At 42.9% G+C, this 21,778-nt stretch overlaps 1 protein-coding gene across 2 annotated transcripts in view; it reads right to left on the bottom strand.

The window, feature by feature from the left end:
* The window catches only part of LOC120996029 (retinol dehydrogenase 7-like), a 65,249-nt gene that overhangs the window by 9,501 nt on the left and 33,970 nt on the right, over positions 1 to 21,778 (bottom strand). For both annotated transcript variants that reach the window (XM_040425685.1, XM_040425684.1), the window contains exons 2-3: positions 18,519 to 18,855; positions 13,290 to 13,548 (exon numbers count right to left, since the gene is read on the bottom strand). In XM_040425685.1, coding sequence (XP_040281619.1) covers positions 13,290 to 13,548; positions 18,519 to 18,831 — 572 coding nt within the window. In that variant the 5' untranslated portion in view covers positions 18,832 to 18,855. The remainder of the gene's footprint in view (positions 1 to 13,289; positions 13,549 to 18,518; positions 18,856 to 21,778) is intronic.

The raw sequence follows: 21,778 nt of genomic DNA on the forward strand, positions 1-21,778 counted from the left end.
CACGCCTCCCCCTCTCCTGCCAACACCTAGAATAGAAAAAGAGAACCAGCACAAAAAAGAAAAGGTAATCATGAAAAACAAACTGCTTAAATATTATTTCGGTCCAGCCAGTCTATAGCAGAGTCCGAGGTATCAAAAAAATTGATTTCACCGTTGATTATTATTCGCAGTTTAGCTGGATAAACAAATGAATATCTAATGTCCCTTTCCTGTAGACGTTTTTTTTACTGCCGTAAAGCTCCGTCTCTTTTCCTGGATCTCTTTAGAGAAATCCGGAAAGAAAAGCAATTTATTTCCATTATATACAATAGGAGGACACTCCCTAGTCCTTCTTAAAACCATGTCTCTGTCTCGTGATGTCAATATCTTCGTCAAAAGTACAGGGAGTGCAGAATTATTAGGCAAGTTGTATTTTTGAGGATTAATTTTATTATTGAACAACAACCATGTTCTCAATGAACCCAAAAAACTCATTAATATCAAAGCTGAATATTTTTGGAAGTAGTTTTTAGTCCGTTTTTAGTTTTAGCTATTTTAGGGGGATATCTGTGTTTGCAGGTGACTATTACTGTGCATAATTATTAGGCAACTTAACAAAAAACAAATATATACCCATTTCAATTATTTATTTTTACCAGTGAAACCAATATAACATCTCAACATTCACAAATATACATTTCTGACATTCAAAAACAAAACAAAAACAAATCAGTGACCAATATAGCCACCTTTCTTTGCAAGGACACTCAAAAGCCTGCCATCCATGGATTCTGTCAGTGTTTTGATCTGTTCACCATCAACATTGCGTGCAGCAGCAACCACAGCCTCCCAGACACTGTTCAGAGAGGTGTACTGTTTTCCCTCCTTGTAAATCTCACATTTGATGATGGACCACAGGTTCTCAATGGGGTTCAGATCAGGTGAACAAGGAGGCCATGTCATTAGATTTTCTTCTTTTATACCCTTTCTTGCCAGCCACGCTGTGGAGTACTTGGACGCGTGTGATGGAGCATTGTCCTGCATGAAAATCATGTTTTTCTTGAAGGATGCAGACTTCTTCCTGTACCACTGCTTGAAGAAGGTGTCTTCCAGAAACTGGCAGTAGGACTGGGAGTTGAGCTTGACTCCATCCTCAACCCGAAAAGGCCCCACAAGCTCATCTTTGATGATACCAGCCCAAACCAGTACTCCACCTCCACCTTGCTGGCGTCTGAGTCGGACTGGAGCTCTCTGGCCTTTACCAATCCAGCCACGGGCCCATCCATCTGGCCCATCAAGACTCACTCTCATTTCATCAGTCCATAAAACCTTAGAAAAATCAGTCTTGAGATATTTCTTGGCCCAGTCTTGACGTTTCAGCTTGTGTGTCTTGTTCAGTGGTGGTCGTCTTTCAGCCTTTCTTACCTTGGCCATGTCTCTGAGTATTGCACACCTTGTGCTTTTGGGCACTCCAGTGATGTTGCAGCTCTGAAATATGGCCAAACTGGTGGCAAGTGGCATCTTGGCAGCTGCACGCTTGACTTTTCTCAGTTCATGGGCAGTTATTTTGCGCCTTGGTTTTTCCACACGCTTCTTGCGACCCTGTTGACTATTTTGAATGAAACGCTTGATTGTTCGATGATCACGCTTCAGAAGCTTTGCAATTTTAAGAGTGCTGCATCCCTCTGCAAGATATCTCACTATTTTTGACTTTTCTGAGCCTGTCAAGTCCTTCTTTTGACCCATTTTGCCAAACGAAAGGAAGTTGCCTAATAATTATGCACACCTAATATAGGGTGTTGATGTCATTAGACCACACCCCTTCTCATTACAGAGATGCACATCACCTAATATGCTTAATTGGTAGTAGGCTTTCGAGCCTATACAGCTTGGAGTAAGACAACATGCATAAAGAGGATGATGTGGTCAAAATACTCATTTGCCTAATAATTCTGCACGCAGTGTATATCCGTGGCTGCCTCCCAGGGATAAGTTCCGTGCCCTTTTCACCAGAAACAAAGGAGAGAAATGTTCCTTCTAAAAAGTTTTCCTGAATTAAGGTCTGTAGTATTTCAGCAGGATTTATTTCCTCCGAGCCTTCAGGGAGACACAAAATTCTCAAATTGCATCTCCTAGACCTGTCCTCCAGATCCACCACCTTCCTTTTAAGAATATTAACCTCCATTCTCAGCATAGAAGTTTCAGATTAAATTTTTTTTGCTTCATTCTCCAGAGCCCCCACTGTTTTTTCTATAGTTGTGATTCTGTCTCGGATCTTGGTAAACTCTTACCAGAACCACATCTGTCTGAATTTTCTGTATTAAATCTCCATTTTTGTTAGCTGCAGCCAGGATTTCTATTAATGCGGCATGCTCCACAATAGATGAATCGCTTAATTCTTCCCTACTAACCTCTTCATTCTAATAGGTCTACTTTTTATTTTTTTCACTTTTAACAAAATAAAAGCATTTTTGAAACAAAAAAATAAATAAATCATGTTTTAGTGTCTCCATATTCTGAGAACCATATTTTTTTTTTAAATTTTTTGCCCGTTTTATGTAGGGGCTAATTTTTTGCGTGATGAGGTGACGGTTTGATTGGTACTATTTTGGGAGGCATACGCCTTTTTGATCGCTTGGTGTTGCACTTTTTGTGATGTAAGGTGACAAAAAAAATGGTTGCTTTAGCACAGTTTTTATTTAATTTTTTCAATGGCGTTCAGGTGAGAGGGTGGATCATGTGAAATTTTTATAGAGCCGGTCGTTATGGATGCAGCAATACCCAATATGTCAGTTTTTCTTTTTTCTTTTTTTTTGTTACAATTTTATGTGTTTTATTTTGGGAAAAGGGCTTTTTTTTTTTACTTGAAACTTTATTTTTATTTTTGTCCCACTCTGGGACTTCAACTTCTAGGGGTCTGATCCCCTCTGCAATGCATTACAATACATCCTATACTTTTGACGAAGATATTGACATCACGAGACACAGACATGGTTTTAAGAAGGGCTAGGGAGTGTCCTCCTATTGTATATAATGGAAATAAATTGGATGACAGCCTGCCTGTGAGACCCAGCATAAGGGGCTGGATCTCCAAGGCTTCCGTAGAAGGCAAGCCCCAATGCCTATGGAAGGCATCAGGCTGCCTTCTCTGCCATCTGGTCCCCATCACTGCAGCGCGGGGACCCGATGGAGATGCGGAGAGCACCCGTACCCTCCAAAAACCCTCTGCATGCCGCGGTCAGCTTTGACCACGGCATACAAGGGGTTAATACGCAGTCATAGGTGTTTTCACAGATGCCAGCGTATGCAGCAGGGGCCCAGCGCGGGTCCTTAAGGGGTTAATATTACAAATTCTACTAAGCATCAGACACCATCTTGGTGGCAAATATTACAGGTAGTCACTTATTAACCAAGTTTGCAAAAGCAATGGAATCCAACACCAACTGTGCTGCTCAGTAGGATATAGCCTAGACAAATTGTTTTTATTGTTCATTTGCATAAATACAGAATTGCACAACTTTCCAAATGTTTTTCAGTAAAAAACAAAAAAAACTTCAGTTTCAGATTCAAAGAAACCTTCACATCTTCACATATCTGGCTTCTCTGCTGCTTCTGACATCAGTCCTACAGCACACTACTCCAGGATGTGTCAGCTCTCTCTGCTCTCCTCCTCCTTTCTATGTTTTAGAGACAGAGGTGGATGTGGCAGATCAGGATGTGGAGACGGAGGAAAGAAACCATGTTTCCGGAGGTGGCAGATCACATAAGCTATTCTGGATTAGTGTTTGTTTGCACAAGATGGAGGAAATCTTTCATGGACTGTAGAAGGGGAAATCAGTACAGGAATACATTTGTGCTCATACATGATATTTAGACAGAACAAAGTTTTAGGATGTGTGACTGCATAGGGTGCATTAGGTTTTTCCCCATTAGGGAATGCCAGTCCCTACAGATGACAAGTTGTAACATGCTGCAGGACTGAATAGGCTGAAATATTAAATGTGAGTTATTAATGAGGACTAGGGGCTTGGTATTTCTATGGCAGCAAAGAATCTTATGCCTGGGAGCTTTAATCAGGAGAGCCAACCTGGAATCACTATTTCCAACAGTGGTTCTTTGCTTGTCCAAAACTGTATATGCATCTTTAGTATACAGTTGAAAGTTGTGGCCAAGACACATTTTAGCTTTCTGCTACCTGGAGTGATAATTGAAATGGTGCCCCTTTCCTCTTGCCGACGTCTCAGTCCAAACCCCTCTTACATCCAATGATGTCTACTCTGATGCAGAGTTTTTTTTTCTTCATCTTCTCCATTCAGACTAGACCGCCATGGTGAATTATGTCAACCATATCTCGTCTCTGCAGAGTTTGCCAGATATCTTAGATTCCTCACTTTTTCATCATCCTTCCCCACCTGGTGCTCCAACGGTCCTACATACCGCTGCTACTCCCAATATTGTGTCCACTGTGCTTTCCAATACCCTAAATACTATAATATGAAATAACAGCTCCTTACAAATAGTTCCTAAAGTGCTCCCAAAAGTCCCACCAATAGCAATAATTCCCTTCCAGAGTGCCCTCGTTAGTAATAGTGCCTTCACAGTGATATTGCTCCTTCAGAATGTCCCTGTTTGTAATAGTGCTCTCTATATAGTGCCCAATAATAATCATGCCCCCACAAAACACCCAGTGTTAAAAATGCAGTTATAATGCCACCCATTTATAATGGCCTCAATGTAATTCCCCCAGTATTTATAATGGCCCCCCTGTAGTGCCCCCAGTATTTATAATGGCCCCCTGTAGTGGTTCAGGTGTCTATAATGGTACCCTGTAGTGTGCCCCCTATACTTAGAATGGTCCTCTGTAGTGCCAGTATGTTTAATGTCCCCTGTAGCACTCTGAATATTTAATGCCCCCACTATTTATAATGGCCCCCTGTAGTGCCCCCAGTATTAAATGCCCCACTGTAATGCTCCTAGTATGTTTAATGCGCTCCAGTGTTGACATCAGTATTTATAAATACCCCAACAGTATCCTTAGAATGATTAAGGCCCCTCAATAGAGCAGCCAGTCTTTCTAATAACCCAGTAGTGCCCGTAATATTTTAATGCCCTTCAATAGTGCCCACAATACTTAATGCCCCCAGCATTTATAATATTCCAGTAGTGCCCCAAGTATTTAATGCCCCTAGTATTTATAATGGTGCCCTATAGTGTCACCAGTATTTAATTGCCCCTGTAATGCCCCCAGTATTTTTAATAACTTAGTAATGTCCCTAGTATGTTTAATTCCCCTCAGTTGTGTCCCTAGGACTTAATGCCCTCCCCCAGTGTCCCCAGTATTTTTAATGGCCCCCTGTACTGCCCCCTGGTATATTTAATACCCTCAGTATTGCCCACAGTGTCTATAATGCCTCAGTAGTGCCCCTAGTATGTTTAATGTCCCCCCAGTATTTATAATGCCTCAGTAGTGCCCCCAGTATTTCAAGCCCCAAGTATTTGTAATTGCCCCCTGTAGCGCCACCTCGCCTGAGGCCTACTGGAGTGAACAGCGGGACTGCATCTCGCCTAAGGCAGGGAGCCTGGTGGGGCATACTTTGTGTGGTTTGGACATTGGTAAAAACCACCACTAGCTGTACCTAGTACAGCCCTTTCCAATTGTACGATGTTCCTGGGTATGGAGCAGAGCAAGCAATAAAGATGTCCCAGCCCTCGCTCAAGCACACTGGCCTCTTCAAACAGCCGATTGGCTGAGCTCAGAAAACCCCTGTAAGTATATGTTCACACATGGCAGATCTGTTCTAGAAGTTTCTGCAACAGTCCCATTCATCTGAATAGTTCTTGTGGAAATATATGCACATGCTGCAGAAACAACTCCATTTAGATTTATGGAAGAAACATAGAAACATAGAATGTGTCGGCAGATAAGAACCATTTGGCCCATCTAGTCTGCCCAATATATCTGAATCCTATTAATAGTCCCTGGCCCTATCTTATATGAAGGATAGCCTTATGCCTATCCCATGCATGCTTAAACTCCTTCACTGTATTTGCAGCTACCACTTCTGCAGGAAGGCTATTCCATGCATCCACTACTCTCTCAGTAAAGTAATACTTCCTTATATTACTTTTAAACCTATGCCCCTCTAATTTAAAACTGTGTCCTTTTGTGGTAGTTTTTCTTCTTTTAAATATGCTCTCCTCCTTTACCGAGTTGATTCCCTTTATGTATTTAAAAGTTTCTATCATCTCCCCTCTGTCTCTTCTTTCTTCCAAGCTATACATATTAAGGTCCTTTAACCTTTCCTGGTAAGTTTTATCCTGCAATCCATGTACTAGTTTAGTAGCTCTTCTCTGAACTCTCTCTAGAGTATCTATATCCTTCTGGAGATATGGCCTCCAGTACTGCGCACAATACTCCAAGTGAGGTCTCACCAGTGTTCTGTACAGCGGCATAAGCACTTCACTCTTTCTACTGCTTATACCTCTCCCTATACATCCAAGCATTCTGCTGGCATTTCGTGCTGCCCTATTACATTGTCTTCCCACCTTTAAGTCTTCTGAAATAATTACTCCTAAATCCCTTTCCTCAGATACTGAGGTCAGGACTGTGTCAAATATTCTATATTCTGCCCTTGGGTTTTTACGCCCCAGGTGCATTATCTTGCACTTATCCACATTAAATTTCAGTTGCCAGAGTTCTGACCATTCTTCTAGTTTTCCTAAATCCTTTTCCATTTGGCGTTTCCCTCCAGGAACATCAACCCTGTTACATATCTTTGTGTCATCAGCAAAAAGACAAACCTTACCATCGAGGCCTTTTGCAATATCACTTATGAAGATATTAAACAAAATTGGTCCCAGTACAGATCCCTGTGGAACCCCACTGGTAACATGACCTTGTTTTGAATGTTCTCCATTGACTACAACCCTCTGCTGTCTGTCACTCAGCCACTGCCTAATCCACTCAACAATATGGGAGTCCATGCTCAATGACTGCAGTTTATTGATAAGTCTTCTATGTGGGACAGTGTCAAAAGCCTTACTAAAATCTAGATATGCGATGTCTACTGCACCTCCACCGTCTATTATTTTAGTCACCCAGTCAAAAATACTTCAATTACTCTTACCGGTAATATGTTTTCCATGAGCCCATGACAGCACCTGTGAGAGATCCTCCTCCTTCCGGACAGGAAACAGGAACTTCCCAGATCTTTAAATTGGTCCCATGCCTTCCACCTTCAGTATTTGACAAGATTCCTGGGACCAGCAACGCACCTATATATAGTAAAAACTAACAACATAGGCGAGAAAACATAATAGAAAAAACTCTGCGCCAAATATATGCCAGGCATATCTCTTCTTTGGCACTATACTAAAGAGTAAATTTCTCCTTCTCTCTTTCTTTATTTATTTATTTATTTTTCTTTTTCTTTTTTCCCATCATCATTCTTTATAAATAAAAGTCTTATTATTATTATATATATATATATATATATATTTTTTTTTATTTTTTTTTTAAATAAGGGAGGGAATTATGTAGGTGCTGTCATGGGCTCATGGAAAACATATTACCGGTAAGAGTAATTGAAGTATTTCCATTACGCCCCATGACAGCACCTGTGAGAGACTAGACTAGATAATTATTAGGGAGGGACTACAGCCTGCAGCACCTTTCTCCCAAAAGACATATCCTGCACAGATGAAAGGTCCAACCTGTAGTGCTTGTAAAACGTAGAGGGAGAACTCCACGTTGCAGCCCTACAGATCTGTTCTATAGTAGCACACCCTTTTTCTGCCCAGGAAGAGGCTACTGCCCTGGTAGAATGGGCTGAAAAATCTGAAGGGACCTGACACTCTGATAGTGAATATGCCAAACCTATCGCTCTCTTGATCCATCTGGCTAAGGTACGGCTTGTAACCTTTGAGCCCCTGTTCTGACCCTGAAATTGAACAAAGAGTTGCGGGGTCTTTCTAAAGTCCTTTGTAGACTCTAAATACTCACAGACACACCTTCTAACGTCTAAAGTATGAAAAGATCTTTCTCCCTCATTCTTTGGGTCCTGACAAAAGGAAGGGAGAACTATCTCCTGAGACTTATGGAATACAGACACTACTTTGGGCAGGAATGCAGGGTCTGGTTTGAAAACAATCCTATCCTCCAGAATCTGAGTATATGGTGGGGAAGAGGACAAGGCGGACAGCTCTCCTACTCGTCTGGCAGATGTAATGGCCACTAAAAATACGGTCTTATAGGACAACATCTTTAAGGGGATGTCCCCCAGAGGCTCAAACGGAGCCTTGGTAAGAGCAGAAAGAACCAGGTTAAGGTCCCAGGGGGCTGACTTAGATCTAACTATAGGACATAGTCTAGAGGACCCCCTAATGAACCTTTTGACCCAAGGATGAGTAGCCAATCGAAAGTCAAACAGGACACTCAGAGCTGAGACCTGCACCTTGAGAGTGCTGGGTTTAAGCTTTTTGTTAAGGCCTTCCTGCAAAAAGTTCAAAATTAACGGGATGTTGGGTGAGCTCAAGTCTAAGCCTGGACCTGCAAACCGAAGGAAGGTTTTCCATACTCTCAGATAGATTTCGGAGGTGACTTTCTTCCTACTAGCTAGGAGAGTCCCGATGACCTGTTCTGATAGGCCTCTAGACCTGAAGAATGTCCTCTCAAAATCCAAGCCGTCAGGTGGAGGTTCTTGACTTCCGGATGATGTAGAGGGCCCTGATATAATAGGTCCTGTCTTTCCGGAAGCACCCAAGGATCGGCTATTGATAGTCTCCTCAACCAAGCAAACCAGACTCTTCTTGGCCAGAATGGTGCTATTAGTATCACCGTCGCCTGCTCCCCTCTGATCTTCTGGATCACTCTGGGCAATAGACTGATGGGAGGAAACGCATAGACTAGGCCTTTCCCCCACGACTGTGAGAGCGCATCTGTGCCTATCGACTGATCCTCCCTGCTGAGAGAAAAGAACTTTTTGCACTTTTTGTTTTCCACTGAGGCGAATAGATCTATCGTAGGGGATCCCCATAGGGCCTGTATTTGGTGAAACACTTCCTGATTCAGACACCAATTCGCCTGACTGAATCTGTGTCTGCTGAGAAAGTCCGCCTGGTGATTCTCTGAGCCTTTCAGGTGCACCGCTGAGAGGGACAGAACTTTCCTCTGTATCAACAAGAAAATCCTGGATGCCAGCTCCATTAGTCGATAGGATCTTGTCCCCCCTTGTTTGTTTATATAAGCCACCACCGAGGCGTTGTCTGATAGGATCCTGACATGCTTTTGGGACAAAAAAGGGAGACTTTTCTCTAGTGCGCACAGGACTGCTCTTAATTCCCTGGCATTTTGGGACTGCGCACTCTGGTCTCTTGACCAAGGACCTTGGAAAAACCCCAAAACTGAATGGGCCCCCCATCCCCAAGGGCTTGCGTCGGTGGTAATTATCAAGGGATCGTGTCTCACCCACTCTACCCCCTGACCGAGGTTCGAAGCCTTTAGCCACCAAGCTAGGGACCGGGTTACTGAACCCGGGACCACAATCTTGTGATCCAGGGATAGCGACCTCCCATCCCATTTGGATAGAATGAGCCGTTGCAGTATTCTGGACCTGAATTGGGCCCACCTCACAGCCGGAATACAAGCCGTCATCAGACCCAGAATAGACATAGCTTTTCTTAAGGGGACTTCTTTGACCTTGCTGAAAGACCTGATCTTCTGCTGAATCCCCTCCTTTTTGTCTGCTGGAAGATAAGATTTCTGAGTCTGAGAGTCTAACAGGATGCCGAGGAAAACGCATCTGGATGTTGGAATCAGGGATGATTTGTCCCAATTTATTAACCAGCCCAGGCTCATGAGGATCCCCAGGACCTTCTGTATGTGAGATTTCAACTGCTCTGGGGACTGCCCTACCAGGAGAAGGTCGTCCAGGTATGAGACTATAATGATGTCCGACCTCCTTACTTCCGCCATTACCTCCGCCATCAGCTTTGTGAAGAGCCTCGGCGCCTGTGATACCCCAAAAGGAAGTGCACTGAACTGTAAATGGACGATTGATTCCCCCATCTTCACTGCCACCCTCAGGTATTTTTGGGACGAGGGATGGATGGGCACGTGGTAGTAGGCGTCCTTTATGTCTATTGAGGCCATCACGCAGTTGGGAAACAGATGGAGGACCGTGGAGGAGATGGACTCCATCCTGAACTTCTGGTAGGACAGGTACTGGTTGAGACCTTTTAAATTTATAATCAGTCTGAACGTACCGTTGGGCTTGGGGACCAGAAATAGGGTTGAATAGAAACCCTCTCCTTGTTCGTCCATGGGGACTGGGACAAGGACTGCCTTTCCCAGGAGGTTGTTTATTTCCTCCGAAAGTGCCACCTGTTTTGGAGAATTTTGATTTAAAGAAGTAACTTTGAATGTCCTGGGTGGTAGTCTCTTGAAGTCTAGGCGATAGCCTTCCTTTATAATATCCTTTACCCAGGCGCTTGCGGTAATATTTCGCCAGGCTGGAAAAAATAAAGAAAGACGACCGCCCACCTGGGGTCTGGCGTCATTGTTGAGTGGAACCTGATGTTTGAGGTCTGGGTTTAAACAGGACACTTTTTGATTTATCAGATCTCCACTCCCTCCTTTTCTTTGGATCCCCAAAAGCCTTCCTTCTTTCATTATTCCGAAATGGCTTCCCCTGTTTAGGAAAGGACGGTGCTGGAAATCCTTTCTTTTTATCGGATGCCTTATCTAAAATGTCATCTAAGGCTGATCCAAATAAAAAATCTCCTTGGCAAGGCAAGGCGCAAAGCTTAGATTTTGAAGCTACGTCGCCCCTCCACCCTTTCAACCATAAGGACCTTCTGGCTGAATTGGATAGGGCAGCCGCCCTGGCGGAAAGCCTCAATGCATCAGCAGAGGCATCAGAAATAAAGTCCACTGCCCTGGACATAGTTGGTATTGCCTCAAGCAGCTGATCCCTAGGAGTCTTATTCTCTATATGAGACTCTAATTCCTCCAACCAGAGCTTTAATGACCTAGCCACCGAGGTAGTTGCTATATTTGGCTTAAAGGCAGAGGTGGAAGCTTCCCAATTCTTCCTTAAGTATGCGTCAGCCCTTTTGTCCATGGGATCCTTAAGGGACCCTAGATCCTCAAACGGAAGGGCTGACTTTTTATTTATTTTAGCTACAGGAGCGTCTACCCTTGGTACCTCCTGCCAAGCTGAGACCTCCTGATCATCAAAGGGGTACTTTCTCTTGACCGCTCTAGGGATAAAGAATTTTTTATCGGGCTTCTCCCATTCACGTTTAATCAGGTCCTTTATACAGTCCTGAATGGGGAAAACTCTAGACCTTTTGGGCTTAAGGCTCTCAAACATCAGCTCTGGTCTAGACCTGGACTCCTTTTCCTCCCCCAGCTCCATCGTGGATCTAACCGCCTTCAATAATAGGTCCGTATCTTCAGCTCTAAACAACGGCTTCCCTGTCAAATCCTCGGAAGAGGAATCTGAGTCCACAATAGCGCCCTCCTCAGACTCGGAGTCCGTAGTATCCTCCGCTACCGCCTGGGCCTTCTTATGCCTGGATGAGCTAGGCAAGGATTTTCTAAGCTCCTCTACGGACGAACGGACTTCATTTTTTACTAAATTCTGGATACTCTGTAATAAAGATGGCGACTCCTCTGCCACTAACTTATCCAGACATGGCTGACAACATGTCTTGGAGTAAGATGAATCCAACTTCCTCTTGCAGATTCCACACTCCTTAGCTCTTTTGTGGGAAGCTTTCCTTGGGGCCTCTTTAGCCTGCATTTAATAAAACATCCCATCAGTTTAACCTGGCCAAAATAATAACTCCCCAAAGGGAGATGGTGGGGGTTAACCCCTCTTACCCCCAGGAGTACCATGCTGGGTTCCAAAAGCTGCTCCTGTCTGTCGGTGCGCTGTTGTACATCCCCTTCTTCCTGCATTATCGTGCTGTGTAAAGGGGGGCAATCGAGGGCTGTAGGTGCCGCTTGTGCCAGTCGATCCTGCTGCTACTCCCTCGACGCTGGCTGGCCGGCGCTCCCTTTTTCAAATGGGCCGCGCAGCGCCCGCCATGTTTTAGCTCCTCCCCTTCCGGCCGGTGGAACGCACGCGTCACTTCCGGCGCGACGCGCGCGTCCAGCACAGCCAGCCTCAATGAGAGGGAAGACGCAGCTCCCCCCTCATGCCGCGACTTCGCCGGCAGGCAGGGACACGAGGCAGCCCAGGCATCCCCCCATGGCTCCGAAGAAGGGAAGAAAATGCAGACGCCGGACTTCTCAGCGGCTCCTAGTGGAGACTTACGCCGACAGGTACCTCCACTAGGTTTCGTCTTAACCCTAGAGGTCCTGAAGCCACAAAATAGACCTGGAAAGAAATCCTCCTGTCCCTGGACAGGAAACAGGAAAGAACTGAAGGTGGAAGGCATGGGACCAATTTAAAGATCTGGGAAGTTCCTGTTTCCTGTCCGGAAGGAGGAGGATCTCTCACAGGTGCTGTCATGGGGCGTAATGGAAAAATCTATAAGATTTGTTTGACATGATCTCCCTGAAGTAAACCCATGTTGTTTTTCATCTTGCAATCCATGGGATTTTAGATGTTCCACAATCCTATCCTTTAATAGGGTTTCCATTAATTTGCCTGCTATTGATGTCAGACTCACTGGTCTATAGTTGCTCGATTCCTCCCTACTACCTTTCTTGTGAATGGGCACGACATTTTCTGTCACAGAAATGTCCCTAAAAATTTGGCAAATGTTAACATGTCCACTTTGACAGGGCTAGGTAGTGTAAATGTCATCGCGCCTGCCTGGTTCTGTCAAAGTGCAGAAGGCTCTGCAGTTGCAGAGAATGCAGAACCTCTAGACCTCTAGGTGTAACGGCAACGCCCCCATTACTCCTAAAGGCTCATTTACATATATTAAAACATAGGAGATCATTTGAGGTCTTAATATCCCATATAGCTGTCTGTGGACCCACCAGAGTTATGTAGAGGCGCTGGACTATACAACTTCGGTGGATCCACCGCCGCTTCTAAATGTAAGACAGCTTCCTAGCTGGAAGGACCTTTGCACCGCAATCTGCTCCAGAAATACACCTAATATAGGCACATATCTGGTTAGTAAATGACCCCCATAATTTATCTCAGCAATGCGGGCACATATGAAACATGGGACCAACACAGATGCCTTCAGCTGCCATGTGCACATGCAACAGGTCAGCCAGTTTCATAAGTACAAATCTGCTGACAGATGTCCTTTAATAAAACATAGACAACCCTTTTAACAGTACTAACCTTAGAGTGTCTGAAAATGATTCCACTCCATACTTGGACAAGCAGTATCCTCCGGGAGACACAGTCAGTCTTCCTGCTATACTGGCTATATTGATCACTCGTCCTCGAGCTTTCCGAATCAATGGTAAGAAATGGATGGTCACATCAACGACCCCCAGGAGGTTAACATTTATGATTTTGAAGAAATCCTCTTTTGTCATCCATTCATTCATACTACTCGGGATACTAACTCCTGCATTATTTACTATGCCCCAGATTCCTGCAGATGAGAAAATTGGATTTTAGCAGTGCATAAACTTGTACCAAACCCTTTCCTGTTTATTCATAAATAGGTGATCTTATTTCAGAAAACATCATTTTTGGAAACCCCTTTGTATGATGCAGGTGTCCCTTTCAACATTGGTCACTGGGATTTTGACTTTGAGATTCCCAAATCAGCTACTGCTTGCAGGGAAATGGAGCATGCACAATAAAACTTTCTTGAGGATGTGAGATCAAAGAGATCTGCTAAATGAAGGTCATAAGTTTAGTTGAGCTCCAAATGGGTAAAATGCCTCCTACTACTATATAATCTAAAAAACAAGTGCACACCGGTTAATGAAAAAAATAAAATACGGAAATAAAGCTTGTAATTTATACATTTTCTATTTCTAAGCTAAGATCACCCCTGTGAACAGCTCTCAGTACATGGGGAGGTGATTCATAGCATTCTCTGTATAAATGTACAGTCGTGGCCAAAAGTTTTGAGAATGACACAAATATTAATTTTCACAAAGTTTGCTGCTAAACTGCTTTTAGATCTTTGTTTCAGTTGTTTCTGTGATGTAGTGAAATATAATTACAAGCACTTCATACGTTTCAAAGGCTTTTATCGACAATTACATGACATTTATGCAAAGAGTCAGTATTTGCAGTGTTGGCCCTTCTTTTTCAGGACCTCTGCAATTCGACTGGGCATGCTCTCAATCAAATTCTGGGCCAATTCCTGACTGATAGCAACCCATTCTTTCATAATCACTTCTTGGAGTTTGTCAGAATTAGTGGGTTTTTGTTTGTCCACCCGCCTCGTCAGGATTGACCACAAGTTCTCAATGGGATTAAGATCTAGGGAGTTTCCAGGCCATGGACCCAAAATGTCAACGTTTTGGTCCCCGAGCCGCTTAGTTATCACTTTTGCCTTATGGCACGGTGCTCCATCGTGCTGGAAAATGCATTGTTCTTCACCAAACTGTTGTTGGATTGTTGGAAGAAGTTGCTGTTGGAGGGTGTTTTGGTACCATTCTTTATTCATGGCTGTATTTTTGGGCAAAATTGTGAGTGAGCCCACTCCCTTGGATGAAAAGCAACCCCACACATGAATGGTCTCAGGATGCTTTACTGTTGGCATGACACAGGACTGATGGTAGCGCTCACCTTTTCTTCTCCGGACAAGCCTTTTTCCAGATGCCCCAAACAATCGGAAAGAGGCTTCATCAGAGAATATGACTTTGCCCCAGTCCTCAGAAGTCCATTCACCATACTTTCTGCAGAAGATCAATCTGTCCCTGATGTTTTTTTTTGGAGAGAAGTGACTTCTTTGCTGCCCTTCTTGACACCAGGCCATCTTCTAAAAGTCTTCACCTCAATGTGCGTGCAGATGCGCTCACACCTGCCTGCTGCCATTCCTGAGCAAGCTCTGCACTGGTGGCACTCCGATCCCACAGCTGAATCTTCTTTAGGAGACGATCCTGGCGCTTGCTTGACTTTCTTGGACGCCCTGAAGCCTTCTTAACAAGAATTGAACCTCTTTCCTTGAAGTTCTTGATGATCCTTTAAATTGTTAATTGAGGTGCAATCTTAGTAGCCACAATATCCTTGCCTGTGAAGCCATTTTATGCAACGCAATGATGGCTGCACGTGTTTCTTTGCAGGTCACCATGGTTAACAATGGAAGAACAATGATTTCAAGCATCACCCTCCTTTTAACATGTCAAGTCTGCCATTTTAACCCAATCAGCCTGACATAATGATCTCCAGCCTTGTGCTCGTCAACATTCTCACCTGAGTTAACAAGACGATTACTGAAATGATCTCAGCAGGTCCTTTAATGACAGCAATGAAATGCAGTGGAAAGTTTTTTTGGGGATTAAGTTAATTTTCATGGCAAAGAAGGACTATGCAATTCATCTGATCACTCTTCATAACATTCTGGAGTATATGCAAATTGCTATTATAAAAACTTAAGCAGCAACTTTTCCAATTTCCAATATTTATGTAATTCTCAAAACTTTTGGCCACGACTGTATATATAAAGATACTGTAGCTGTCATTCACTGTCAGTCAGTAACAGGTCTTCTTTCAAGGAGTTCCCCTTGAATAAAATAATTTACTGATTAGATCATTCAAAACATTAGAAGTTTTAAGTTTTCCATTTCAATCTCTTTAAAAAAAAATGGCCCTCTGGCTGGATATAGCTGTCAAATACTTTTTATGGCGCTCCCTGCTGATTCTCAGAACATCCCGCCAAGAAGGAGTGTTAGTACAGACGTTCGTTCTCAGTAATCGGCCTAATAATAGTAAAAAAAATATATTTTTTTGTCTTGTTTTTGTAAGAGATTTCAAAAATAGGCACCCCATAAGAATAAACTAATATCTATATAATTTCTAGCTTCAACAATCCACAAGTATGACTGTATTATATTAAATTCATGACATTGTTATTAACCACCAGTAGATGGCAGCAGAGCGAAAGCTTGAATAGCAGAGCTACAAACAGCAAAGGGGAACTGAATAACGCAGATCTTGGTTTATGGGAGGACAGGATTTACTGCTACATTTCCTGTATCCCCATACTGAAGTCATGTGTTTGTTCATTCCAGGTAAGGCTACTTTCACACTTGCGGCAGGACGGATCCGACATGCTGTTCACCATGTCGGATCCGTCCTACGGCTATTTTGCCGTGCCGCCGGACCGCCGCTCCGTCCCCATTGACTATAATGGGGACGGGGGCGGAGCTCCGACGCAGCACGGCGGAAGGCCGCCAGACTAAAATTACTGCATTTCAGGCTTTTTAGTCCGGCGGCTTTCGCCGTGAACCGCCGTGCTGCGCTGGAGCTCCGCCCCCGTCCCCATTATAGTCAATGGGGACGGAGCGGCGGTCCGGCGGCACGGCGAAATAGCCGCAGGACGGATCCGACATGGTGAACAGCATGTCGGATCCGTCCTGCCGCAAGTGTGAAAGTACCCTAAGGGAACACAAATTCAGAACCATAAATAGGCTAAAATGATGTAAAACACATTCCTATAATCAGCTAAGGCTGCTGGTGATGCAGTGTGAGTATATAAAATATGCACAAGTGCTAGTGAAGTACAATGAGGTTTCACATGGTACTAATATGTAGTGACTATGATTACTATAGAAGCTGATGTCACTCTATAATATTATACTGCACTATTGGTTAAGGGTGCATTCACACGTCAGTATTTTTACCTTTCCAGATAAACGTTCCTGTTTTTTGGGGATCCAAAAATCTGGATGACATGAGGATGCTTTTAGCATGTCATCCGATTTTTTTGACGGATCCATTGACTAGAATGGGATGACGGAACGCAAAATCGGACAAATAGTAGGACAGGGTATATTTTTTTTCCAGGATCCGAATAACGGAACCCACGGAACAGAACAGAATCACGGAATCGGAGAGCACCATGAGTGCTCTCCGATTATTTGCGGATTCCATTGAAAATGAATGGATACGCATAACGTTCCGTTTTTAATCGGAACGGATGCGGAACACCAAAACGGACGTGTGAATAGACCCTTACTGTGATGCAGATTAAAGAATCCGAGAGCAACTCTCATGTTAATGGTTTAATATCTCTTATAGGAAAGTTATACCTGTTATTGAGAATGTATAATTGAATATAGAGAGGTGTATTAAAGGGCTTCTGTCACCCCACTAAACTCATTTTTTTTTTGTGTGTACTTATAATCCCTATCCTGCGATATATCTATACATTATGTTATTAATCATTTTCGTTCAGTAGATATGTCAAAAAACTTATTTATAATATGCTAATTTCCTGTCTACCAGTAAGTAGGGCGTCTACTTTCTGGTAGCAGCCGCAAAAAACCGCCCCCTCCTCCTGTTGATTGACAGGGCCAGCCGCGATCTCCTCCTCCGACTGGCCCTGTCAGCATTTCAAAAATCACGCGCCTGTCTTGATTCGGCGCAGGCGCTCTGAGAGAAGGAGGCTCGTCTCCTCAGCACTCCCTCAGTGCGCCTGCGCCGATGACGTCTTCTTTTTCGGTGATGTCATCGGCGCAGGCGCACTGAGGGAGTGCTGAGGAGGAGAGCCTCCATATCTCAGAGCGCCTGAGCCGAATCAACACAGGCGCACGATTTTTGAAATGCTGACAGGGCCAGTCGGAGGAGGAGATCGCTGCTGGCCCTGTCAATCAACAGGAGGAGGGGGCGGTTTTTTGCAGCTGCTACCAGAAAGTAGACGCCCTACTTGCTGGTAGACAGGTAATTAGCATATTATAAAAGTACGTTTTTTGACATATCTACTGAACGAAAATGATTAATAACATAATGTATAGATATATCGCAGGATAGGGATTATAAGTACACAAAAAAAAAAGTCGTTTAGTGGGGTGACAGAAGCCCTTTAATGTAGGAGGACAGGATTTACTGCTACATTTCCTGTATCCCCATATACTGAAGGTGATTTGTTTGTTCTTTCCAGAACATGTTCAATAAAATCACTTCTGTCTTCACCCAGCCCGCTCCCTTCGCACATTGGAATTATTGACCATACTTTCAGCATAACACCACTGACCTAAAAAATGCTTCAAAAGTGCCACAAACCAAAACCTTGTGCATGTAGGCTGTGCAATATTTTAATTTAGACTGTAAAGTGACATCTAGGGGCAGTTAAAAAATTTAAAAAACAAAACAAAAAAAAGCCACTGTATGTGAAACCACCCTTATTTTGTTTTAATGGTAAAGGGGTTGCCTCATGAAATACGGTACAGTGGTGGCATATGGCTATGATAAGCCATCAATCTCACGTCCAATTGTCAAGGAGTTTGACAGCTGTGACCATTAACCATCAATAGAATGTAATGGTGGTAGGAAAGCACTCCGCCACTTTGATGGCCTTTATAGTCAGGTCCACCAACCCCTCTAAGTAATTATATTAATGTACTAGTCATATTTTAAACTGAAAAAGATTAACAACCTAACCTTTGTCGCCAACAATATCAGATGCCCACTTGACTGCAGCAACAACACTCTGAGTGTTGGTAACATCCAAAGTGACTGTCTGCACTCTGCTTGACGTCTCCTTCTTTAGGTCTTCAGCTCCTTTCTCGGTCAGACAACCCGCCAGAACCTTCACTCCACGCTTGTCCAGCTGTCTTGCCAACAGATTTCCAAATCCAGAATCACATCCAGTGATGAAGACATATTTGTCTGTGAGATTCTCCAAGATCAAACCATATCTGTATCGTCTGTATAGGAAGATTAAACCCAACAGCACCAGCAGAGGGAGCCACATAATGGATGAAGTAGTAATGCGTGACTACAATAGATAGAACACAGAGAAGGAAAGTTAATATAATTTCTCTTACATACCCATTTATTTAACATTACCAAGTTACCTAATGAACATCCCGATTAATACAAATCCAAAGAGGGGACATTTTTACGTTTCTCAGATACTATACAAGTTCCGTTCACTCTGTTCATTTGAAATGCTGCACAAATAATTTTTTTTTGTTGCATTTTTCCACCTGACTTGTTTTTTATACAAGAAAATTGAATACAAAATGCCCATAAAGCCAATGAAAACATCTCATAATTGTTTTTAAAGACCGCCATTTTGGAAACTCCCTTAAAGTATTTATTAAGGGGTAGAGTGAGCATTTTGACATAGTTAATACGGTTGAAAAAAGAGATAAGTCCATCAAGTTTAACCAAGGGATAGGTGGGGATGCGAATCCCAGAAGGAAGTGAAACTCGGATTTTTACATGTTACTTAAGAATTCATCTAAATCCTTTTTAAAACTGTCCACTGTTGACCACGTCCTGAGGAAGTCTGTTCCACAGATTCACAGTTCTTACAGTTAAGAAGCTTTGACGCTTCTGGAGACTGAACTTTTTCTTCTCCAGTCGGAGGCAGAGCCCCTCTGTCCTATGAGGGCATTTTACATGGAAGAGTTTATCGTATTTTTAGTATGGTCCATTTATATATTTGTATAGGTTAATCATGTCCCCCCTTAGACGTCTCTTCTCAAGACTAAATAAGTTTAATTCTTTTAATCTTTCTTCATAACCAATACCCTTATCAGTTTAGTTGCTTTCCTCTGCACTTTTTCTAGCTGCAGAGCATCCTTTCTATGGACTAGTGTCCAGAACTTAACTGCATATTCCAGATGAGGCCGCACCAACGCTTTGTAAAGTGGTAATATTACATCCTTGCCCCCAAATCCATGCCTCGTTTAATGCATGACAATATCCTGGTGGCCTTAGAAGCAGCTGATTGACATTGTATTCTGTTATTCAGTCTATGATCTAGAGAAGGACTCCCAAATCCTTCTCTATAAGTGACTGTGTTACATCCCCAAGGACATATGAAGCACAGAGATTATTACTACCAAAATGCATAACTTTACATTTATCCACATTGAACCTCATTTGCCAAGTTGATGCCCAATCAATGTTTAAGTCAGCTTGTATTTTATGGACATCTTCCATAGACTGCACAGTACAACACAGCTTAGCGTTATCTGCAAAAATAGAAATGGTGCAATTAATCCCGTCCTCGATATCATTAATAAATAAATTAAATAATAGAGGACCCAGCACTGAACCTTGGGTACACCACTTATAATTTGGGACCATTTTGAATAGGAATCATTGACCACAACTCTGGACAATGCCCTTCAGACAGTTTTCAATCCAATTACAAACTATACTTTCCAAGCCTATAGACCTTACTTTACCTATTAAGCGTCTATGAGGGACAGTATCAAAAGCCTTTGCAAAATTCAGAAACACTACATCCACAGCCGCCCCTCTGTCCAGGCTACTACTCACCTCCTCATAAAAACAAATCAGGTTAGTCTGACAACTTCTGTCCTTGGTAAACCCATGTTGGTTATCACATATTATTTACAGTCACATACTCCTGTATATAATCCCTTAAGAGTCCTTCAAACATTTTCCTACAACAGAAGTTAAACTAACTGGTCTATAATTACCTGTGGAGGACCTAGATCCTTTTTTGAATATGGGCACCACATTTGCCTTGCGCCAATCACTTGGCACTGTACCTGTAGCTAGAGAATCTTTAAAAATTATAAACAGGGGCATAGCAATGACTGAACTGAGCTCTTTAAGAACGCTTGGGTGTAATCCATCTGGACCTGGAGCCTTGTTCACATTTACCTTATTTAACTTAGCTTGGACCATATCTACAGTTAGCCAATTGAGTATATTACTGGATGTACCAACAGCCATAGCACCACAGATATCAGCTCCTTTCTCTTATTTTGTATATACAGAACTAAAATACCCATTTAGTAACTCTGATTTTTCTTTATCTTCAGTGACTAACCTTACCCCATTTACCATTATTTAGGGGTCCCGCCTGCTCAGACCTTAGTTTTTTAGCATTTATATATTTAAATAATTTTTTCAGATTTGTTTTGCTCTCTTTTGCCACCTGCTGTTCATTTTGTATTTTTGAACATTTTATCTCCTTTTTATAGACTTCAAAGGCTACAGCTGACCCCTCAGATTAGTATTTTTTAAATGCCCTTTTATGTCATTTATTGCCCTTTTTACAGTAGCTGTAAGCCATGGGGAGGGGGTTCATTTTAGCCGTTTATACAAAATTCTGTATTTTTGCTCTGCCTGACAGAGTTTGCTTCTTATAGTTTAGGGAAAATATAATTATATTGTGGTCACTATTACCTAGTGTTTCTCAAACAGTAACATTTCCAACAAGCTCTGCATCATTAGAGATTACCATAGCCAACAGAGCATTGCCCCTAGTGGGAGCTTCTACAAACTCGCCCATAAAGTGGTCCTGCAGCAAGTTGAGGAATCTTCTCCCCTTTGCGGTTGAGGCAGAACGATGACCCCAATCAATGTCTGGGAAGTTAAAATCTCCCATTATGACCACTGTACCAACCTGTGCAGCCCGCTCTATTTGGTTACACAGTTGAGCTTCTATTTCCTCTGATATTAGGGGTATACAGATTACAACAAGTATTTTTTCAGTGTTTATATCCCTTTGAAATTCCACCCATAAGGTATTAACATCCTCACCTTCCGCACCCACAATTGCCTCTTTCACACTTGTCTTCAGATCACTCGTCACATACAGGCACACGCCACCACCTTTTCTATTGACCCTGTCTTTCTTAAATAGTGTAAAACCCTAAATATTAACAGCCCAGTCATGCGAAGAGTCCAACCATGTCTCAGCCACACCGACT

Source organism: Bufo bufo, chromosome 3 (assembly GCF_905171765.1).
Source record: "Bufo bufo chromosome 3, aBufBuf1.1, whole genome shotgun sequence".
In the NCBI taxonomy this organism is placed as follows: Eukaryota; Metazoa; Chordata; class Amphibia; order Anura; family Bufonidae; genus Bufo; species Bufo bufo.